Raw genomic sequence first — 21,547 nt, forward strand, 5'->3', positions numbered from 1 at the left:
GATGGTGGTAGAGCCGGTCTTTGTGACCTATTGGAGAGAGTCTGGCTCATTTTTCCTCTGTGCTAACATAAGCAAACTGATGGCTTTGAATATACAACACTATTACAGTTTTATTCATCTCCTCATCTAATATAAAGGCAAATCAGAAGCTACCCAAAAAGAAAAGTACTTTTTTAACCTCATTCATTTATTTGGCTACTTTTGAGCTGCATTTGAAGCTGATAGCTATTCTGCAATTTCCTGATCCACGTTTGATTATCAAATGCCAGAAAATATGATCAGTAGTTTATGGTAACAAGTAGCCTGAGGATTAATCTGTTATGTTAGTGTGACTTGAAAATAGGAGAACAAAAAAACAAACGAACTAAATGACAAGGCTCAACAGCCTCACTTGTTGCTCTACAGGCTATTCTCACTTTTTATTTTGAAGGTTGTTTTTTTTTTAACATGCAGACCTTTATGATGTGTTAACATTTAATAGCCTATATAAACTGGCGCAGAGCGAAAAATAAATAAACATATAATCGCATTACAGGCGGGCAGTTTGGAGACGTTCCCAGGTTCCGCTGTGAGCGAGGCGGCAGCAGTAGATGGACGATCAGGCATGTGTGTGTGCAGCTTTGAGACGAAGTGAGGCTGGAGCAGACAGCTGGAGAAGAGGATCACTGCTCATACAGCGTGTCTGCAGCAGATCAGAGGGTTCACCAGGATTCCCTTCAAGCGGCTCTCCAAGAAAAAGACAAATGTCACAGGATTTTGCGCCTTCCTCGTTTCCCGGATAGGATCAGCTCGTCAGCTGCTGCTTTATCTCGTCTCATCGATTTGATTTTGTATTTTTTTTAAGAAGATGCCGAAACGGGAAAGAAAAGTGCGGCAGACTTAATCAGGAATAGACTGTTTGAAAGACCAAGACGCGTTATAGGAATCAGTCAAATCAAAAGCGAAATTACTTTTATAATTAACATTTTTCATTTCCTTTTTTTTTTTTTTTTATCATTTCACCTGTGAAATGCAGGAGCTTTACAAGAAGTAGCCTGGTCGTCTCTTTGATTGGATCTAATATGAGATAAATATCTCAATGTTCATTTTAGGTATTATTAAAGCGAGGCACGTGCAGCTTTGCTCAACAGGCTATGAAGTAAAAGTTTGACGTGTCATTTTTGTGAAATGACATTACCTATTTGCTTCATATCTTGCTTACAGTAAGCTGCTGCAGGCTATGCATTGAAACCAAAGCCGATTTACAGTCTGCATTCTTGGTTAAACGCCCCACACTCCTGCTGCCGGCATCCTCCACAATATCCACAAAACACGACGAGCGTTGAACTTTGCGGAGAAGCCTTTTCCTGTTTCGTTTGCTTGAGATTTTTTTTCTTAAATATCAAGGACAGGGTCTGTCAAAACTCCGGAGAGCTAGGCTATATGAAGATCGCGACACAGTTGTTGCTTTTCCCTCGCAGAAATGCCAGTGCGTGCTGTGACCACCAGGTTCATGTACAAGGGACTTTGCACTATTCCAGATGTCCTCTCCTACCGGACCCCTGTTAACCTGCCTGAGGACGAGGTGGAAGGTGAGGCCTGTTTCTTTGTTTCTTTGTTTGGTAAGATTTTGGTTTCAAGCTGTCATTTTAATAGTTGTTACACCTGAAGGCAACGTTCAGCTGTCAAACCAGTTCAGCACCGTGGAGAGCTCCTGTCGGTGCACGTGCGCTTCTTTCCCTTTTTCTTTTCCACAAAATTGACTGTGAACGAAACTGTGTTGGTGAGAAAGGTTTTGGGGGAATGCTTCGTGCTTTATGCTCTGGTCACCCTGGTGCTCACTTACCTTTTTTTCCGCATTGTTGTTGCTTCTGATTTTTGGGACAAAAGGAAATTACAAATGACTGAAAAACAGTATTATTTTGTTGTAGGTACATCAACTAAAACAAAAAAAAATCGAATCATCCTCTAAGACTTTAAGTAAACAGCTAATATACAACAGCATGAAATGCACAAGAAATCCCAAGTTCATGGCACATAGTTAAAGTAAGTAGAAGTACGACTAAATAGACATTATGGCATACCTCCTGGCTCGGTCCATGGCACCCTGAGACTTCCTGCCCCTGATTTCACTAACTGTAAGTTGTTAGTGCTCGAGCAAAGAGTCAGCTAGACTCAGGCTTAAAATCTGTCCAAAAGAAAGAAGCCTCAACTCAAACAAGAGGCTGTGACACATGTCCTACGATAAAACTGAATATATACAACTTTTAGAAAATCAAAGGCAGATAAATCCCATCAAAGAGATGGAAGATGGATTCATTTTCAGTCATAAATAAAACATTTTCCCTTCTGATATATCGCATTTTGTCATTATACAAAAAAAGAACCGCAATGTCGTACTTATAGGCCACCTAAAAGATGCATTGGAGCATTAAATTCACTTTTGCCTCTGTAATTGTGGTGCATATCTGTTAAGAATGGAGGTTTGTTTTTGGCAAATGGTCCTCTCAATGAGAAAGCACAGCTGGCGGTGATTTGGAACAAAGCCCGGCAGGCTACAATAAAGAGATAAGTCAGATCTGATTTGAAGTCTTTTATGCAAAAGGAATTCCATTTCCCCTTCTTGTGTCTGTAGGTTGCCGGGCCCACACGTGGCTGCCTGCCCTTGCTTTGAGACACTTGTTTGACATTGAAAATCCACTACCTGCAATGAGGACGTAAATTTAATTAAAAGGTTGGCTATGGAAAAACAAGAATTAGAACAACAGTAAAAGGGCGGGAGAAACGGTGCCTTCACAGCGTTCCAGGTCACGGCCAAGTCTTTTCAGCCCGTTCAGTTTACTAATTGAAAGTCATTAAATATTCAGAACATAGTGAAGCGGACCACTCAACCTTAAATGTATTTACCAAGGGAAGACTCACTGAGCAGGTAATGCTTCATTTACATGGCCTCACACCTCAGCAGTGGTCCAGAGTAAACAGCCCACCGAGCTGCTCCTTTTGGCGGGTACTTTGTGGTAAAGAGCACTTTGCTTGGAGTTGAGAGACTTTCAGATTAATCTCTTCCATTTACAGATCCTCAGCCAGTCTGAGGGTCTGAACCAGCAACCTCCCACTTTACACCGCTGCTACGCCACCTTAACACACGACGTGGGAGCTGCAGCGCCGTCTACATGAGTGTTGTTGAACAGAGCTGCAGCCTCATCGCAAACAAAATTGCTCCCTTTCTCAAAGAAGTCTGAAAATCGGCCCATAAATATTGTTTCATCCACGAAATCTTTAATTACTGCGGGGCAGAAGTTCCCTGATTGCTCAACTCATCTAATTACTCTCACTAATCATATTTATGATAATAACTCTCTCCATACAAAGTGCATACATATACTCCCCGAGTAATTTGACATGTCTAGAATCATCTGCACTCGCCCAAAACCTCATAAAAACACAGATAACATTTCAGATTTCATATGGGCTCATTGTTATTCAGTCACAATACGTTGCCACTAATAACTCTTTTCATCATGCTGCACAGAGATTTTCTTCACCTACACCATCTTTCTAAAGACTGATAAAGTACTTATGGGATCAAATTAGGGTCATAAAGATTTTATGCTTTTGAAACAAAATTCACAAATAATTTCACAGTCTGCACTTTTATTTCACATTTCGTGTGCACGTAAAATAAATGTCTGAAATGTTCGTATCTGAATGCGTAAACTTGTAAAAGAAAACTTTTCTCACAAATTGAAATCTGTGAATGTGTGAAACTGTTCTGCAGCTGAAAACACATTTTGTGCACACAGATATAATTCACACGTGCAAAACGTGTTTGTGCCTGTACAAAGTCTTTAAGAGGGACACATAAATGTCCTACTTTTGTGTGTGACCCTGAAGTTACGGACACACAAATTTCCCACCTTCAGGTGTGACCCTGAAGTTACAGACACGAGCTACAAAACATGAGTAGGAATTGTAAACTGTTTTCCTCCGGAGCTGATCAGCTGAAACACCAAACTGATGCCTTTTCTCTACGACACTCTGGAGCGTCATTGAAGACTGAATTTCTTGTGATGTGTGAATTGGTGGTGTTTCTTAAAATGCTCATTAAAAAGTTGAAGAGGGAAACAAATGAACTGGAAGGTGGAAAACAGCTGACAGACACTCCATTTAAAAAGAGACTAATGGTAAAGAATTTTTTTATTGACTCGTTTAGTGCTGAAATTGAATGATTATATCGAACCAATAAAACATGGATATATACCCCACTGGTATATTCAATACTCCAGAGATTACATCTTCATATCTTGACATCTCTGTGCCATTTTTAAGATGACATCTCAACTGGATCACAATCATATGTGCAATTTGTTGATCCTCCAAATTGATTGTCTGAAAACGATGAGTCATGGAGTGATAACGGTTACAGACACCTGCACTGCACTGAGGAGAGGACATGGTCTGGACGGGGACAGTCCACGGAGGCTGATGAAGTGCTCACGGCTCCTAATGGGTCTTCAGTTTCCAGGGAATGTTTTAGGAACAGATGGTTGCACAGGGTCAGCGGAGGCTTCCTGCCCTTTACGTTGCCCTTGTGTCATAAACCCTGATATGTATTCAAACCATTACTACTGTAAAAGCAACTTTACTCCCTGCCTCTTCTAAATCAGTGCACGTGCTTGTAGATATGATCTTAATAAACCGCTCATCTAAAACATGACCTTAAGTAGTACTTCTAAAATCTTTTAAAATCTTAAGCATTGTGTTGTTGGGTACTGTCTCTGTGATAACTACCTCTGTATATCTGGGAACTAAAAAGCCCCTAAATTCACCACAAATGACATATTTAGCCATTCAGGCAGCTTGTTTTAATGGAATAACAGCAATCACGATATTAATAATGGTCCTCAGCATCCTCACCAAACATGTATGTGCGTATTTATCCTGTGAAACTCTGAAAACACTATTTGGTGGACGCTATGCTGTGCCAAGTTTCTCCTCATTTAATGAGCACTGTATTAAAACCCAGGTCCAGATCCATGTTCAGCTCATTATGCATGAGCAGCTGGAATAACAGAATACACCCGTGACTGAAATTCATTCAAATTTCTCCATTTCCATGTATAATTATACTGTGATGTATACAAAGTAATGCTTAGTAATGCTTAGTAATGCTTAGTAATGCAAAGTAACATTCACATTAAGCATATGAGGTAGTAAAAAAGTTGAACAAGTAATGTTTTAACACTTAAAATCTACTACAAAGAAATGCTCTGTATGTGTTATATTTGAGTAATGAGGCTAACAGCAAGTGTAGATTATCAGGATCAAATATGGAATATTTTAAGACACTGTGCATAAGTTAATTATATTCATTTTATTAATTAAAAAAAGGGTTGACATTAAAAACACAGCTTGTAATAAACTGGCAGCAACTTGAACAACACGTGTTGACATAGATAAGACGCTGGTTTTACGGCTGAACAGTCGTGACTTCCCGGCAGTCCCGCTCGTGGAGGTCTGAGCGAGCTCGTATCGCTGCTCGCTGCTCGCTCACCGAGAATGTGAACAATATTTATAGATCGCAGCCAGCAGGAGAATCCCAGACGTCAAGCACTGCAGCTCGGTGAAGACCCGGCTTCCACTTTGTATGCAAAGCTGTCTGCTTTTGTGCTTACAAAGGGAGTGCTTTTAGCAGCATAGTGTAAGCAGACAAGTGTGTGTGTGTGTGTGTGTGTGTGTGTGTGTGTGTGTGTGTGTGTGTGTGTGTGTGTGTGTGTGTGTGTGTGTGTGTGTGTGTGTGTGTGTGTGTGTGTGTGTGTGTGTGTGTGTGTGTGTGTGTGTGTGTCAGAGATACACATGTAGACGAACAGATTGATGGTTGGAGAAGCTTCCTGGAGTTCTGGCAGTCAGCTCCTCCCTCCAGTTGTCTTTGACATCACCATCACAATAAACCAACAATAACAAGGTCTAAAAACTGCAGACATGACACTTACCAAAGCATCATTTTTCACTTTGGATTGTTAAATGTGTCTCCCGCTGCATTTAAAGACAAACGTCTGGTCATTACTGTGGTAGCCGTCCTGAGAGAATCAGGTTTAAACAACAACACTCCTACAAGATGTTAATTATGAGACTGTCCTTACTCTCACCTTGTCTATCCGTTAACAACAGACGGATTCCATTCACGTCATCAGACTGAGTTGGGAAAAACTTCAGCACAAAGTAAAGCTTAACTTAAAATATAAATTTGATGTGACTGTCATCCTTCAATGTCACAGAGAAGCTGCAGGTTAAGTTATCCGTGAAGATCGACCTGAGGTTACAGCAAACACATTTATATATCGCACAGCAACACATCCATCTCACCGGAGGAGACGTCAACATATTCTCAGCAGAAAATATGAGTTAACAAGAACTAACACTGCCGAGAGCAGCAAAATATTTGTGTCTGTTTTTAACTCGGCTGCCAATATTTTTTTATAGAAGCCGAGAGATCTGTCAAAGAAAAGCAGCTTCCTTGAGGTACATAAACAGCGCTTTGGAAAAACAGCACAGCAGGCGCACAAATAATGCAACCAGTTGAAGTCAAATCTGTGCAGTCGATATGAGTAATACGTTATTTCATTTGGTCAATCAAAACAGCAAAAACAGCTAATAAGCTGTAATTCTTCATCATTTACCCTGAAGGAACAGGTCATGTGATTTCAGCCTCTGAAGTACTGCAGGAAGTGATTTCAAGTACTTTTTGCCAGCGGGAGTTGCTTCAGCTGCAGGGCTGGTGCAGCACAACCTCCGCCTGTCTGGTGACTGTGTTCGTTATGTTAATGTTAGAACATGAATACATCAGAAGAAAAAAGTGGCAAAGAAAGTGGAGGTGAAGTGTAACTGTGTGGGATGATGGAGTGATTTATATAATTATTCTAAGAGTCTCCACAGGGACAGTAACAGATATGCATCATGTCTTGTCATTTATACTTCATAATTCAGTTGATACAAAGGGACATAAAACAACACAGGAAATACCCAGACTGTCCTTTGAAACCTCCTCCGTGAATTTGTTCTCAATAAATGACATAGTTGTCATTCTTTTTGCAAACGGTCCATCGAGCCAGTTAAAGAGTGTTTAAGTGAAGCATTCAATACCGTGTTAAACACCATTTTGTCAATTTGTTGGACAAGGAAGCAAATTTTAACCTTTTAATCCCAGTTATCTTATCGTTGATGTCAGACTCTTCCATAATGGGGTTTTTTTGTTTGGTTTTTTTTGCTTCAGCATAATAGTATTATGTAGTGATTATAACACGTGTGTTATTTTTTTTGCATTATTATAATAAACATGCATTATTCTGGCAGTATTTGTATGATGTTTAGACCTAGCTTTGTTCTGCTTAAAAAGCTCTCTGGTTAATATGATTCACATGTTTTTTTCCCCTTTTTATTAGCAGAGAGAAGGAAGTCACGGAGTCATCATACTATTATTGATGCATCCACCTGGGACAGCCTCTTCCTTAATGAAACGAGTCTGACTCATCACCCACTGACTATTGTTATCCTCTAAATAGTTTTCAATAAGGAGCGTTTTGATAATAAATCTATGGTCTCGGTTTGTGAAACACAAAGTTATTACGTTTAAGTGGAGCGTGTCAATCAGGTTAAAGGACTTTCTGGATTTCATCTCCTCTGGATGTGAAATCTGAGGTTGCTTTAAAAATGTACCTAATTTAAAAATAAAAATTGCTGAAAAAGAAATGAGTAATGCCTGTATTTACATCTCTTTCATCCCAGCAACTGGCCGCATCTCGGACTGACTGATCCTGACTAACCGAGTGTAGTTAGCAGAGACGACAAAGGCTCCTTTTACTTCTGGAAATTGATATTCAGATTCTTAATGTGACTGAACACATGAAAACATACGCTGAACTTATGATCAGCATTTTTGCCCACCTGTTGGCTACTTAGATAAAACAGGAAATAATAGCATAAAATGGTATTATGATTATAAATAAATCATGAATTCATCGTGGTAAATTCTGGTGTCTCTTCTGTTACACATGTTAATGAACTCATAACTGGTTCACTTCTTATTAAATACTGATGGAACATTTAGGAACTCTGGATGACACACAACTGTGTCATCTTCCTTCAAAGCCCATCTTCGTCTCTCACACGCTTCATCTGGAATCAAATCCATTATTCAGGATTTCTGCAATGATTTGTGTTCGAGAGCATCAGGACCTCTGTGACGGTCTGCCGGGGTGCAGCAGCGGCCATCTTGGCATCTTTTTCATACAAGCAGCATGAATCACGCTGTCGGTCAGTCAGAAAGGTCAGTAGGATCTGTTGGTCTTTATGTTCTGTTTTAGCTCACTTGGAAGGTCAGCGGACTTTCAAGTTCTGAGTTCAGACGTCAGCGTCGGCAAACATGACGTTTTGATGTTTGAGACAAAACAGGTCAAGCTTACGTGAATCATGAAAAGAGCCCTTAAAGTACAAAGCTTGAGTTTCCAAAGGCTCAGTTCTTCCAGGAGAAGTTTGGGATCAGGCCAAGAAGTAAACCGTGAAGAAGGAGGAAGATGAATCAATGACAAAGGTGATAATCTACCAATAGTTCAAACGAGATCAAAACAAATCGCTCACAATGAAGAATAGACGAAGATCAACAAGCCTCTTTGTTATCCAGGAGTCGATCAGCATCCAGACTTGGTTGGGACCTGCTGGTCTGACTTCCCATCAAATAGTTCAGTGTGTTCTTGCTGAAACAGTTGAAACTCAAAAGTCAGTTTAGTATAATAACCTTTCATGTAACATTTGTTTCCTCTTTTTTGCTTCAAGTAACCAACATCTGTAATACAAGATACGTCTATGTTTACCAAAAGTGTCGAAGCTAGCAAACAAAAACTCTCCAAAAATTAAATATCCACCAAAATCTGATATTTTCTCTGCAGTCTTCTGACATAGTTTGAGGCTGATGCAGCAAAAGAATGTGAAGTTTGTATATTGTCTGAAATAAAACAAGATTATTAATTGGTTTAGACAACGGTAGCCACATTCATCTGAAGTATTAATAAAGCTGCTCAGTTATAAACTGGAGCTGGAATTAATCAAATTCACTTTCCAGAGTTATTACAAGCAGACGGAACAACTGGCCAGATAAAGTTAATAGAATCAATGCTTACAACTCACGACATCTACACAGTCGAAACATAATCTTGTTTTGGATTGCTACAAAGCCTGATAAGTGAAATGGGTTTTGTTCAGTCATTTATTCAAATGATAAGATGCTACGTATTTTTATTTGTATTATATTAACAAAAAAGATGTTTGTAGACTTCATGTTATCTCTGTGTGTCCCGACCTATAAATCCAGATTAAAAACATTTCCTTTGCATGTGCCTTTGATTCTTCTATATTTGAATGCTGTTGCTCTTTTACTAAGTAGACGTCTTGTCAGTCCAGGCGGGGTCGTGACTTTACAACTAATATCTACGAAGAGTCTGTGCTTTATGATATTACAAAATGACTTCATGTTCTATGTTTTTATGCAAGCACTTTTTATTTTATTTTATTTTATTTTATTTTATATTCCTATCTCTAAATAACTCTTTTTCAAATTACAATTTGTATTACCTTGTACTGTTTTTCAATTATATGTATTGTATATTCTATATATATATATATATATATATATATATTAATCCTCTTGCTTTTATCTGTGAATTATAGTGAATTGTGCAATACAAGTTAAATTTCTCGCTTGCTTGCTTTGCGACTTTTTAAGGACCTCTATTAATTTTTATTTCCTGTTCTTTTAAATTGTTACTCCATCAAATGCTAATTAATCTTTCTATTAACTTAATTTCAGCATTCATACACTGTCAATCATTTTCCTATTGATGATATAAAAATTCCACATATCCAGAAATCTCCACTTTAGTTACGAACTTGAGGCAAAATAGAATCCTTTTTTTAAACGTGTAAAGCTAAGAGTGATAGGGCAGTATTTTGCATTCTTCTTTCCAGTATGAGCCCCTCATATCAAATAAGAGTTTATTATACATTTGATTTGATTCTGAAGTGTTTCGATGCTGTGTTAAATTAATTTACCCGTATGATAACACACATTTCTTATGACCAATGAGCCACAATGTTTTAGTTGCTGACAATATTTTACTGCATTTTTAACGACAGTTTGTCACGGACTTGAGCAATAACTTATTTCCCACTGATATTAATAATTTGCTTGATAGCACCGCTCTGAAATTGTTCTCCTCCTATCCGCTAGTGCAGAATCAACACTAAAATGTTTAGTCATTCAGACAGTGATTACTTGCTGCTACAGGGAAAATGATGAATACATTTTTCAACAAATCAGTGTTTACATACGGTACAAGGATTTCCACGGTCTGGCCTTGGCTTCAGATAACTGAGCAGTTGCACCCTCACAGCAGTACAAAGTTACTGCTCTGATTCTCTGATCAAGGACTCCCAGCAGAACAAAAGCTCAGTTTGAGCAGTTTGCTGCTCCGTAGTATTGTGTGTCTACTCTTTGTTCGTGTGAATTTACATGTGAATGCGTCTTGTTAAGCTTATATATTTGTACAACATGCATTGTTATTGTCCTCAAATGCTTCATAATGATGTGTTCATAATGATTTACTTATCCAACTGTGGAATACAAGAGTTGGATGCAATGATGTTAAATGATAATAATACCTCCTTAAGTATAGTACTTCTTGCTGAGACTGTCTCAGACCACATCCAAGGCTGCAGTACTCAGGAGGACAAACCTTCTGCATTACGGTGAAAATGAGCCTGGAAATTAAAATGTCTACATTGCTTAGTAAAGAAATGTCCAATTTCTGTGAATATCATTTTTAAAAGTATCAGAATTAAATGTAAATATTCAGTGATATAAAATAAGCTAAACAATTATGATAGTGGAAAGTGGATCACAGCAAGAGAGAAGGCAGTGAAATGTGCTCGTGTGTAAGGAGGGCTAAATCTTAAAACAGAAAACATTTACATATTATCTGTGTCACGAAAGGAAACTCTAAGGACTTCTGTTTTTTAGAAAAGAAAACACACACTTATGTCCCTTGTGATTACATCTGTGAATTTTATATATTCACTCCTCATGGTGTGAAACAATCAGTAGTCCAGCCACTGCTCAGCTGGCTCAGAGAATTCATTATTTGTCACTGGCACCGGAGGTCGCGACATTGAATCTAGGATGGTGCTGGAAGAAGAAAAAACTAAACTAAAAACTAAAGCAACACTGCTGGCTGGAATTTAGACAAATATCTTGTGTCTGATATGTCTGATATTACAGACAGTGTCACTCAATTTATGTAGCAAAGATTTTCCTCTTGTAAAAGTCTCTTGTATTTTTACACAGGTGTATAGTTTACGAGCTACCACTTATATTCTGCAGAAATGAATGTAAACATTAATGATGGGTGGCCAGTGCTTGTCCACTTGTGGACTTGTATGCAAACTGTGCCTGTCAAGGTACATAGGTGTATGTAAATTACTTGTCTGCAACATAGAAGCACTCGGCATAATTACATGCTTCCAGTGGCTATATCAATTACAATTGGTTCATCCAATCTCTTGGTTTAGAATTAATTTAGGAGTAAAATTGTTTTTTTTATCTAGTCACATGACTAGCGAGAATGCGTTGAATAGTCTTATATATTTGAGGATCTACATCAAAAAGAGCCACAGAGGTTCTGTGCCTTTGATGTGCAACTGCTCTTTTTATCACTTCAAACAGAATACTGTGAAGCAGGTTGAGGAAAGGAGCCAAATAGCAATGTTTATGGATTATTTACCAAAAGTTGCAGTTAATTATAAACCACATGAACCTGCTCACTGCCTCCTGTCATAATCAATTGTGCTGTAGCCATGGTTAACAGGTATTGGCTCTGAAGGTGTCTCTAAATTTAGAGGAATTTGCATCGGAAGACCACAGTGGGAAATCCTTTAAATATCTGTTAGCAGTAGACTACCAGTTGATTTATAAACTGTTCTACCTTTGAATATGATCTGAAACAGAACAGCATGCATCATCCTGCAACTCAAGAATACAACTTTGGGCTTACATATACAAATATTAATGGTTATAAAACATTAAACTACAGACTGTATATCGCAATCCACAAATATTTAACTACAGTGTCTGTCTCTCTCCATGGTGCTGAAACATTAAACTACAGACTCTGTCATTCTCTTTGGGCTGCAATGTTCAAATGGAGTGTTTCTGTCTCTGTCCGTGGTGCTGAAATGAAATATTCAAACTGAGAATTGGTGGGTCAGAACTCTTAACCCAGTGATGCAGTGTATTTGTAAAGTTTGCGCAAACTTTGTTTCACCATTTAATAACATAATGAGGTTGAACTTGACAAATCTGATTATATCCTTAAAACCGGCTTTAAATCAAGTGATTTGATTTTTTTATTTTATTTATTATTATTGTCACTAAAAAATGCCATTTAATAAAAAAAAAATAAAAAAAGAAATGAGAGAAATTGTTCTTTGAATTGTTTCTGTCCTCCCACCTGGTCTCTGATTTTCAGCAATGAAATGATTTTTTTTTTTCCCATGAATTGACCTAAATCTCAAAAATGTCTGATGTTACTCAAACAGAAGCGTATAGTGTATTTGTTGGGCATCATGTTCCCCAGTAGAGTTTTGTGCAGGAGGCATTTTCAGCACCAGGACATTGTATGTTTATACCTTTTGTCATTGTAGTGGAGAAATGTGGCTCGTGAAAAAAAGTTTTAAATGGATTTCACTCTTCAAACTCTAAATATTCTTCTTTACTTCCTTTTTAAACATCTAAAAAAGACAGATTATACTTTTTTAAGCTATGACCCAGAGTAACTTCAAAATTCTTCACAAGCAGCTTTAAGCTATAAGCTCTTAAGATAAACATTCAGTGCTCACATGTTTCAAATCAACATGTTAAACTGAGTCAGCCTGTGAAGTGATACCTCTGTATAAACATGCTTTTCTATGCCTCCTTCCTCTCCAGAGATCCGTGAGGCTTTCAAAGTATTTGACAGAGACGGGAACGGCTTTATCTCAAAGCAGGAGTTGGGGATGGCCATGCGTTCACTGGGCTACATGCCCAATGAGGTGGAGCTGGAGGTTATCATCCAAAGACTTGACATGGATGGTACGTCTCTCACTCTGCTGCACATAATCCAACACATGCGGCTGTACAGTGACATGTTTGTACTGCTGTGGGTTTCATCAGGTGATGGCCAGGTGGACTTTGAAGAATTTGTCACATTGCTTGGTCCTAAAATCTCTAGTGCTGGCATGCCCGATAAGTTCCACGGGGCAGACTTCGATTCAGTGTTTTGGAAGGTAGACACTGTCATCATTATTATTGATCATGTCTAATCAAGTCCATATGAAGTTAAATCAAATGATTTAAATAGCAGTTATTTAAGCAGCATTATTAATTAGATTTCTTCATTTTCAAACTTGACAAAATACACCACTCTGATACTTACATCACATTTTGTTTAGTTGCGTAATCAAATAACTGTTTTTGCTTTGCTACTTCCTGCTGACCTGCAGCTTATGTGCATCACTGAGGAGCGTTCAGGCAGTTTTTCCTCTGCTGATGAAATCTTTCCTGTTTTCTGTGCTCCCAGTGTGACATGCAGAAACTGACAGTAGATGAGCTGAAGAGACTGCTGTACGATACGTTCCGCGACCACCTCACCATGAAAGACATCGAGAACATCATCATGACTGAGGAGAGCCACCTGAACAGTCCAGAGTCCCACGTGGACATTGACAGTATGTCTCATTAAGGATTTCATTCCACACATTGTTCAGACGTGTTTAAAGCTCTGTTGACTGGGTTTTTTCTAAATCTTTCCACAGCAAGCCCAACACAACAGGAAAAACACACGTGTGTGCGTAAAAGCCTGATTTGTGCCTTCGCTATTGCATTCATCATCAGCGTCATGCTCATTGCAGCAAATCAAATGCTTCGCAGAGGGATGAAGTAAAAACATGTCGCCAGCTTCTTCCCAAGAGATTTAAAAGCAAATGTTAACCAAACTACTTTATGGTTTTTTATTATTATATTTACAGTTGACACCCATGATGATGCTTCTCTCTATAATGCATGAAATGATGTCATGCCGTGGTTCTATATGGCTACTAATCATGTGATACCGTGGTAAAAAAAAAAAAGAGTGACGAAAAGGCATTTCAAGGGCTGATTAGTATCAAGAAAGTCATATTTCACGGATTCAAATTTCTGATGTTTTCTAGGAAATTAGACAGTGAACTCCAATAATCTGATATTTCAGTGTACAGTATGTGCTGCAACAATAGCTGTGCTGACTCAAAACCAAATAATGAAAGCAATACAAAAGAGAGCTAAACACTTGTAATTTGAAATCACAAGGTAAACCCAGAAGGACAACATAAAGACTGCAGACTGTCTCTGCTGCGTCTGTTTGCTGTCATGTGTCAAGATTTCAGGAAAAAAGTACAACTCAGATCCAGTTTAACTGACTTTGCTGAACCCAGACCACCTGTGATCTAATCTATCTCTCTGTCTGTCAGTCAGTCAGTCAGTCAGTCAGTCAGTCAGTCAGTCAGTCAGTCAGTCAGTCAGTCTGTCTGTCTGTCTGTCTGTCTGTCTGTCTGTCTGTCTGTCTGTCTGCCTGTCAGTCTGTCTGTCTGTCTGTCTGTCTGCCAGCCAGTGGTCCGTGGTGGATGATTCCTAATGAATCTGTTGGTCTGATTTGACCTCTAGCGCCACCATGAGGTGGACATACTTGGATATTTTTTAGTGCCTCATTACTATTTGATGGATCATCAGGTCGTCTATGCTAAACATTAGCATGTTAGCGCTGTCACTGATCATATTGAAGTAGAGTCTCACTGAGGTTGTCGCATGGCTTCAGGCCAGCACAGAGGGTTGTCATGGAATCATGCAAATGTGTCAGCTACACTGATTTCCTGCTTCTTAGATGTAATAGAGAAACAAAAAACACCCATTTCATATGTTGCAGCAGCATGTTATTATCCAACAAATCCCTGCTCAGCTTAAACTGATAGAAGGCACATCATATCTAAGCAAAAATGGATGTGAATAGAATTTTAAAAAGTGCGTGGGCCAATTTTTCTACAGTAAGAAGTACAAAGAACCAAACAATTGGAAAAAAAAACACGAGTGAAGAAGCACAGGAACACTCTGGAAAGCACTGAACAGAGCAGGATTGGAGGCATGCAGACACAAGCTGAGAACGTCACCTCCATGCTAGTATGGACTCCAGTCAACTTATCACCAAAACACAACAACACACTGCAAAACATGTCAGCATTTTCTCACAGTTGTTATTTCTAAAGCTCTGAAGAATAATCTTCTTGGCTGAGCAGTAAACTGAAGGCATGACACAACAGGAAATCACAAAACCCCTCCAGGAAATATCAGACAGGCGATGCACTTGGATGTTTATGTAAAACGCTCCAAGAAAAATATCCATCTTTTGACCACCGTACATATGTCTGTCTGTCTGACTGTCTGTCTGTCTGACTGTCTGACTGTCAGTCAGTCAGTCTCTGTCTGTCTGTCTGTCTGCCAGTCAGTCAGTCTGCCCTACGACTGATGAACATGTTTTATATTCAGTCTGCCTGCGTTTCGTGCACAACGTTGCTGCATATTTCAAAACTGTGCATCTCCAACAGGTGTGAGTCCTGCTGAGTCAGCGAGACCTGAGCTGAGACACCAGATATGAATATTTGGAAACAAGTTTAGTCAAAACTACGTAGCAATTTATAGCAAATGAGTATGAAGTCATTCACACGGCACACCTGCATGTTCACCCAATTAGAAATAAATGTGTTCTATGTGTGAGATCAAGTTTTGAATTCTGATATGGGTTCAAATAATTATGCAATTTGTAAAGTAAACATTGCAAAAAAAAAAAAATCTCAGTATTTGATATTTTCCTGTAAATGTTGATTATTTTTTTTTTTTGTGGAAGTGCAGATAAGATCAAAATACTAAATACTACTGCAGTATGCTGTGAACAATAATTTAACATATCATGGAAAATCTTGTTTTCTGGCTGTTACATGGACCCGAAAAACCATATTGTTTAAAGTATAACATGCTTATATTTTCTTACTTGGATAAGTAATACATTAAATCTGTGATTTTATTATAATAAATAAGCTTGATGTTTTATATAAAACATACTAAATGTACAAAAAAATGATCAGGTTTCTGAGGTATTATTTCCAGTTTCACTGGACATTCAGATACATGTTTGTGTATTATGGTCATGCACTTACGTTAACTTTTCTGATTTAAGGTTAATTTTTACTGAATGTCTTCTTTCATAAATATTTGTCAAGTTTGACAAGTTTTGCGAAATGCTATATACTTTTTCTTGCTGTTTTTATCTCAGTTTATCAAAGCTATACCACAAGAAGAAAAGTAGGAAACAGTGGGAGTTGATCTGGCAATAAAACTGGTATTAAACCTGGTATACAGCAGCTGTTTATGTAGAATCTATTGATATGGACATCACATTACCTCTTCATGTGAACATATCATGTAAGATATGGGTTTTGTGTGAATGTAGAAATGTAGTTACTGTGACAAATCTTGTCCTCTTCTGTATGTTACGGTGTTTCAATGAGCAGATTTATGTACACTTTGTTGACAGATTGTCTTAATTGTTGGTATAAATTTTATTTGGACTGTGGATGTTTTCTGTTCGGTGACTTTGTCATTTAGAGTTTTAAAAACTGGACTCTTAAACCATTCAAGTAACTCACGAAAGACCTGTAAAACAATGGGGAACTAGTGTGACCAATATTTCCCTTTTGACAGGGATGATTCTGATATGAAATATATTTTTAATTGAATTGACTTGTGAGTAAACCAGTAAGGATTTCTGTATCATCTCTCCTCTCCCTTGTTCTTGATAGATGTTCCTCAAACCTCCAGGTAGATTTGTTGTACCATCCTGTATGACATTATCAGTCATTTTAATGTCTAGATTAATAATATCCTGCACTTTTATTTCCGTAACTGTTCCTGCACATGTAGAGGTTCCTGCATCAGTTATACACTAATGTGAGTGGTGTCCAGATGCATGTAGTCCAATAAAAGCAAGTACATTAAACCTGAGCCACCTGCTTGTTATTTCTTCTTACAAATTAAAGAAGGAATATTCACTGAGGACATTTACACACAGTCGCACACGTATTTGATAGTTATCAAGTTCAAGAAGGAACGATGTGAGTGGAGCTGTTTGTCAGGGTGCAATTGTGAGTTTATTAAACAGTCAGTATTTCAGACAGGAGGGAAGAACAGCCAGAAAGAGTCTTCTTCTCGATGCCTTTGTTGGTAAATGGCTTTGATGCTTGACCCCCCACCAACAATCAATAACATGCCCTTGTGCATGTCCATGATATAAACAAACCGCGGGGACTCAATGAGAAGATTTTAACTCCATAGCGCCACTAGTGGTCAGAAACAACACAGGGCGCCTTTAACTGGGCGAGCAGATGGGTCAAATTTCAAGAAAGTCCAAGACATCTTTTACACAGAAGACTGTCAGAATTAGACAAAGTGGTCGTAAACATAAAACACTGAGCACTTTAATGAAGAGTCTGCTGGTCAATGACATACCTTGTCTGGCTTATGGAGTATCTGCATCTCAGTATAAACTCAGCTAAGAAGAATAACCAATTTAGAGTTTGGAATAGCAATTAAGATTAAAAATACATTACTCAGAAATCAAAGGGATGTGCCAGGCCCTCGCGGCAAAAGAAATATTTAACTTTCTGAAAATTAAATCTCATTATAAAATTCAATCCAGGGTTTCACTTTGCCATTGTTACTTTTTAGGAAGTGAAATGTCTTCGAGTGACTGGCTTAGAAATAAAATGAAGTCGTGAGATCAGGGAATCCCCAAGTGATGCAGCACAGAATTAAAACCATGACTTCAAACTTAAATCTTTAGGGGCGTCTCACTTTGATTTGGTGCAGCAATCAACACATCGTCAAGCTGATGTTGTCACAATGTCAGATTTGATCAGCTGTATCGTTACTGCTAATCAGAAATACTTTACTCTTTTAAAATCAGCTGTTGTGAATAATAAAACCGGAGTCTAAAATGTACAAAATGTTTCTATTAGTGTGCAGAATGAAACGCCTCATTCCTATTATTTACATGAGAAACGGAAACCGACAGCGTTTTAGTAGCAACTAAAAACCTCATTTCATTTGACAAACCTTCCAGTAGAAATATGAGGCCGTGTCTTGTTTCAGAATCATTCCTCCTCCGATTAAAGTCTCATATCCACTTACCAGTGATTTGAACTGCAAAGTGAAAGTCTCTCAACCCCATTCAGAGTTGGTTTGGACTCTCCATCCGCCAGGAGGAGGAGGTCGGAGTGAAGGAGGGAGGTCAGGAACGGAGAGGAGGTGTGGAGGTATTTCACTTTCAGCTTGACCCTCTTCACTGTCTTCCTTGTTTTGTGGATCTCTGCAGAAATGAATAATTGAACAGGTGAGTTATAAATTGAAGGGATCAACATCAGTCATGCTGACCACGTAGGTGGAAGCGTTGAGACACAAATGAACGTACGTACCCTTTGCTACCGAGGGCCGATCGCTTCTTTTCCCTCCTCACGATCCATTCTTCGACACTTCGCCCGGGAACGATCCCGTCCTCAGCGTCCTCTCTGTGCTGTCTCTCACCTGGAAACAAAGGACTAATCTCACTCCTCTCAACATGTCGTACTCATCTTCTTTTAAATGTTTTCAGGGAATTTACAATTCAGTGCGTTTCCTTCTGTTTTTAATTCAGTTTGAAACGCAGCATCTGCAAAGTTATAAATGTCCAACAGCTGTGTTATAGACAGCAGCAAGCTGGCGAGTAAAACGCGAAATGTTCACGTCAATTTAAAAAAAGGATTTTAATAGGAATAATATTTATCAATTACAAATGCAATGCGTATTAACACATGTGGCCTATTGCTTTAAAGGTCTTTCGTGTATTTCCTTGAAAAGTCGATCACGCAGCAGACAGCCTACCTTCCACCTGCCTTTTCAAATTAAACAGCTCTTCTTCGGACATGTGAGAAAATCTGCAGTTGGGGCCAAAATCACAAATTCCTAAAACAAAAGAAAAAGAAAAAGAAAAAAAAAGTTATTACAAATACAATTTCCTGGTTGATGATTAATAAAGGTGTCGTCCGACTGTTGGTTACCTTTTTGGAGAAACTTCCGGCAGGGTTTCTTGGTTTGTTCATCATACAAAATGGCTGCGGTGTCTGTAAAGGGAAATGATTGTTTCCATGGTGATTGTTTGTTTACATTATTTTCACGATAAAATAAACAGTCTGGCCGCCAAGATGACATCATGACATGCTTCATTCTCCAATCACAATCTCATAAATGACTTGTCACCTTAAAGAGTAAGTTGTTATAAATGGGATCGAGTTGAGAGAAAAAATACATCAAAACATTTCGTGTCGTAACATTTAACAAGTAATTTGCCCGATTTCTCAGAAACAGAGTCTCACCTCTGAAATGGTCGAACCAGGCTTTCTTGGCTCTGTGATGCTGAACGCCGTTCAGATGTTTCTTCCTGTTGTGCATGTTGTCCTGGAAGCAGCGGTCGCAGTAGTCGCAGTAGTACCTCTTACCCATGATGCACCTTGTGTTCACGCCACCTTTCAAACAGCTGCCAGTCAGGGACAAACTGTTTGGACATCAGACGGCGAAAGAACCGTTTGTGTGACGAGTGAGCAAACAGGTTCATATAAACTATAGAAGGTTAGGTCGTTACTTCATTATTTATTATATTAAATACCACAAATATAAATATTATATTTATACATATTTAATGTATTATTAATCCCCGAGGGGATGGTGTTCAGATTTAGAAATAAAATGATTACGTGGGAGGTTAAAACATTCAGACACGTCATGAGAACACATGACAGTAATTTAATGAGATATCCTCGTGATCGGTCCGATCTTCCTGTGGTCGTCATGGTGATGGTGATGTCATGGTGATGTCATGGTGATGTTTTTAAACTCCGTCTACATTCATGAGGTTGTTTCCACATCCTTCATGATTCAGCTGCTCTCATTAAATTAAATCATTAAACATTAAGTGTTTAACTTCATTAGTTTGCTCCTTGTTCTTAAAATATGTCGACGTGCTGTCAGTCATCCTGTCCATGTCTGTGATTGGTCAGCTACAAACTCCTCCTCTTTTACGTGAACGTCCTCAGAAAGATGACGTCACTCGATCTCAATGATCAGCTGATCAGCTCAGATGAACAAAGTCTGGATGTGTGGAACCGGAAGTAGTAGACCATCTTAACCCGGATGTAGTAGACCATCTTAACCCGGATGTAGTAGACCATCTTAACCCGGATGTAGTAGACCATCTTTCAGCAGCGTCTCTAACTAATAACATGAACTCCGTCCGGTCGTCTTTCTTTTGCTGCCATCTTGTTTCTAAGAGTCCAACAGCTGTTCTGTCTCTGAACAGCTGTTCTGTCTCTGAACAGCTGTTCTGTCTCTGAACAGCTGTTCTGTCTCTGAACAGCTGTTCTGTCTCTGAACAGCTGATGGAAACAGACATGATGAAATGTTTGTGAACCGGAAGTTAGCGTAACCTGGTGTAGCAAACATTAGCTGGTTAGCTAACATGCACGTGGACTTCCGTCCTCGTGTCTTCATCTGAAGATCAATCAAGACAAGAAAGAATATAAAGTACCTTCGACGAAGCTTCCTGCGTCCTCGGTGACGTTTCTTTGATAAAACGTCCCGCTCAGGTGTGCTAGCTCAGGTGTGCTAGCTGCACGCTCAGGGTTCCCAAAGCGGAAGTTACCCTACTTCCGCTCAAATTACCCTACTTCCGCTCCTGCGCAGTGTGCACAACACCACCGTCATGGCGCTGACGAAGTCCGTTTATAACGCGCTCTTCAGGAGGACCTCCACCTTCGCTGTGACCATCATGGTTGGAGCCGTTTTCTTCGAGCGGTTGTTCGACCAAGGCGGCGACGCCATCTTCGAGCAGATGAACCGCGGGGTGAGTTTGACCCCGGTGACCTTGTCGGGACGGAGCTATGCTAAGCTAGCTTAGCCGCCGAACCGAGCGACCCTTTGAGAACTTTAATATTCAGATTAAATATCTGACGTTTGTGATTTATTACAGAAACTATGGAAACACATCAAACACAACTACGAGAACAAAGAAGGAGAATAGCACGCGGCTAAGGAGGAGACCGGAGGAGACAGGAGACAGGAGGAGACCGGAGGAGACAGGAGACCGGAGGAGACAGGAGACAGGAGGAGACCGGAGGAGACAGGAGGAGACCGGAGGAGACAGGAGACAGGAGGAGACAGGAGGAGACCGGAGGAGACAGGAGACCGGAGGAGACAGGAGGAGACAGGAGGAGACAGGAGACCGGAGGATGTGAGGAGGTCCGGCCCTCCGCGGGGCCTCGTCCCTCTTGTTTGTACATTGTTAAATTAAAAGTGATAATATCTTAAAAA

General features: G+C 39.2%; 3 protein-coding genes across 4 annotated transcripts; 2 read left to right on the plus strand and 1 right to left on the minus strand.

Moving 5' to 3' along the window:
* Nucleotides 1-591: 591 nt before the first annotated feature.
* Nucleotides 592-15,567, plus strand: cabp7b (calcium binding protein 7b). The gene is made up of 5 exons (XM_069713744.1): nucleotides 592-1,571; nucleotides 13,013-13,156; nucleotides 13,238-13,350; nucleotides 13,644-13,791; nucleotides 13,879-15,567. The coding sequence occupies exons 1-5, from the start codon at nucleotides 1,463-1,465 to the stop codon at nucleotides 14,004-14,006; spliced, it is 642 nt and encodes a 213-aa protein (XP_069569845.1). The 5' UTR covers nucleotides 592-1,462; the 3' UTR covers nucleotides 14,007-15,567.
* On the minus strand, nucleotides 2,576-20,853 carry zmat5 (zinc finger, matrin-type 5). Of its 2 annotated transcripts, XM_069713746.1 has the most exons (7): nucleotides 20,766-20,853; nucleotides 19,558-19,718; nucleotides 19,243-19,305; nucleotides 19,067-19,147; nucleotides 18,622-18,730; nucleotides 18,338-18,515; nucleotides 2,576-2,683 (listed from the first exon to the last, which is right to left on the minus strand). In XM_069713746.1, the coding sequence occupies exons 2-6, from the start codon at nucleotides 19,682-19,684 to the stop codon at nucleotides 18,368-18,370; spliced, it is 528 nt and encodes a 175-aa protein (XP_069569847.1). In that variant the 5' UTR covers nucleotides 19,685-19,718; nucleotides 20,766-20,853; the 3' UTR covers nucleotides 2,576-2,683; nucleotides 18,338-18,367. The 2 variants fall into 2 exon arrangements, with proteins under 2 accessions (XP_069569847.1, XP_069569846.1); XM_069713745.1 differs by lacking the exon at nucleotides 2,576-2,683 and having other exon boundaries at nucleotides 17,281-18,515.
* A 51-nt stretch (nucleotides 20,854-20,904) lies between these two features.
* On the plus strand, nucleotides 20,905-21,547 carry uqcr10 (ubiquinol-cytochrome c reductase, complex III subunit X). Its single transcript, XM_069713747.1, has 2 exons — nucleotides 20,905-21,080; nucleotides 21,207-21,547. Exons 1-2 carry the CDS (start codon nucleotides 20,940-20,942, stop codon nucleotides 21,255-21,257), a joined length of 192 nt encoding a protein of 63 aa, XP_069569848.1. The 5' UTR covers nucleotides 20,905-20,939; the 3' UTR covers nucleotides 21,258-21,547.

The sequence above is a fragment of the Brachyistius frenatus genome, unplaced genomic scaffold (genome assembly GCF_029030835.1).
Source record: "Brachyistius frenatus isolate BFR_SWC_R1_liver_20210118 unplaced genomic scaffold, ASM2903083v1 Contig_122, whole genome shotgun sequence".
In the NCBI taxonomy this organism is placed as follows: domain Eukaryota; kingdom Metazoa; phylum Chordata; class Actinopteri; family Embiotocidae; genus Brachyistius; species Brachyistius frenatus.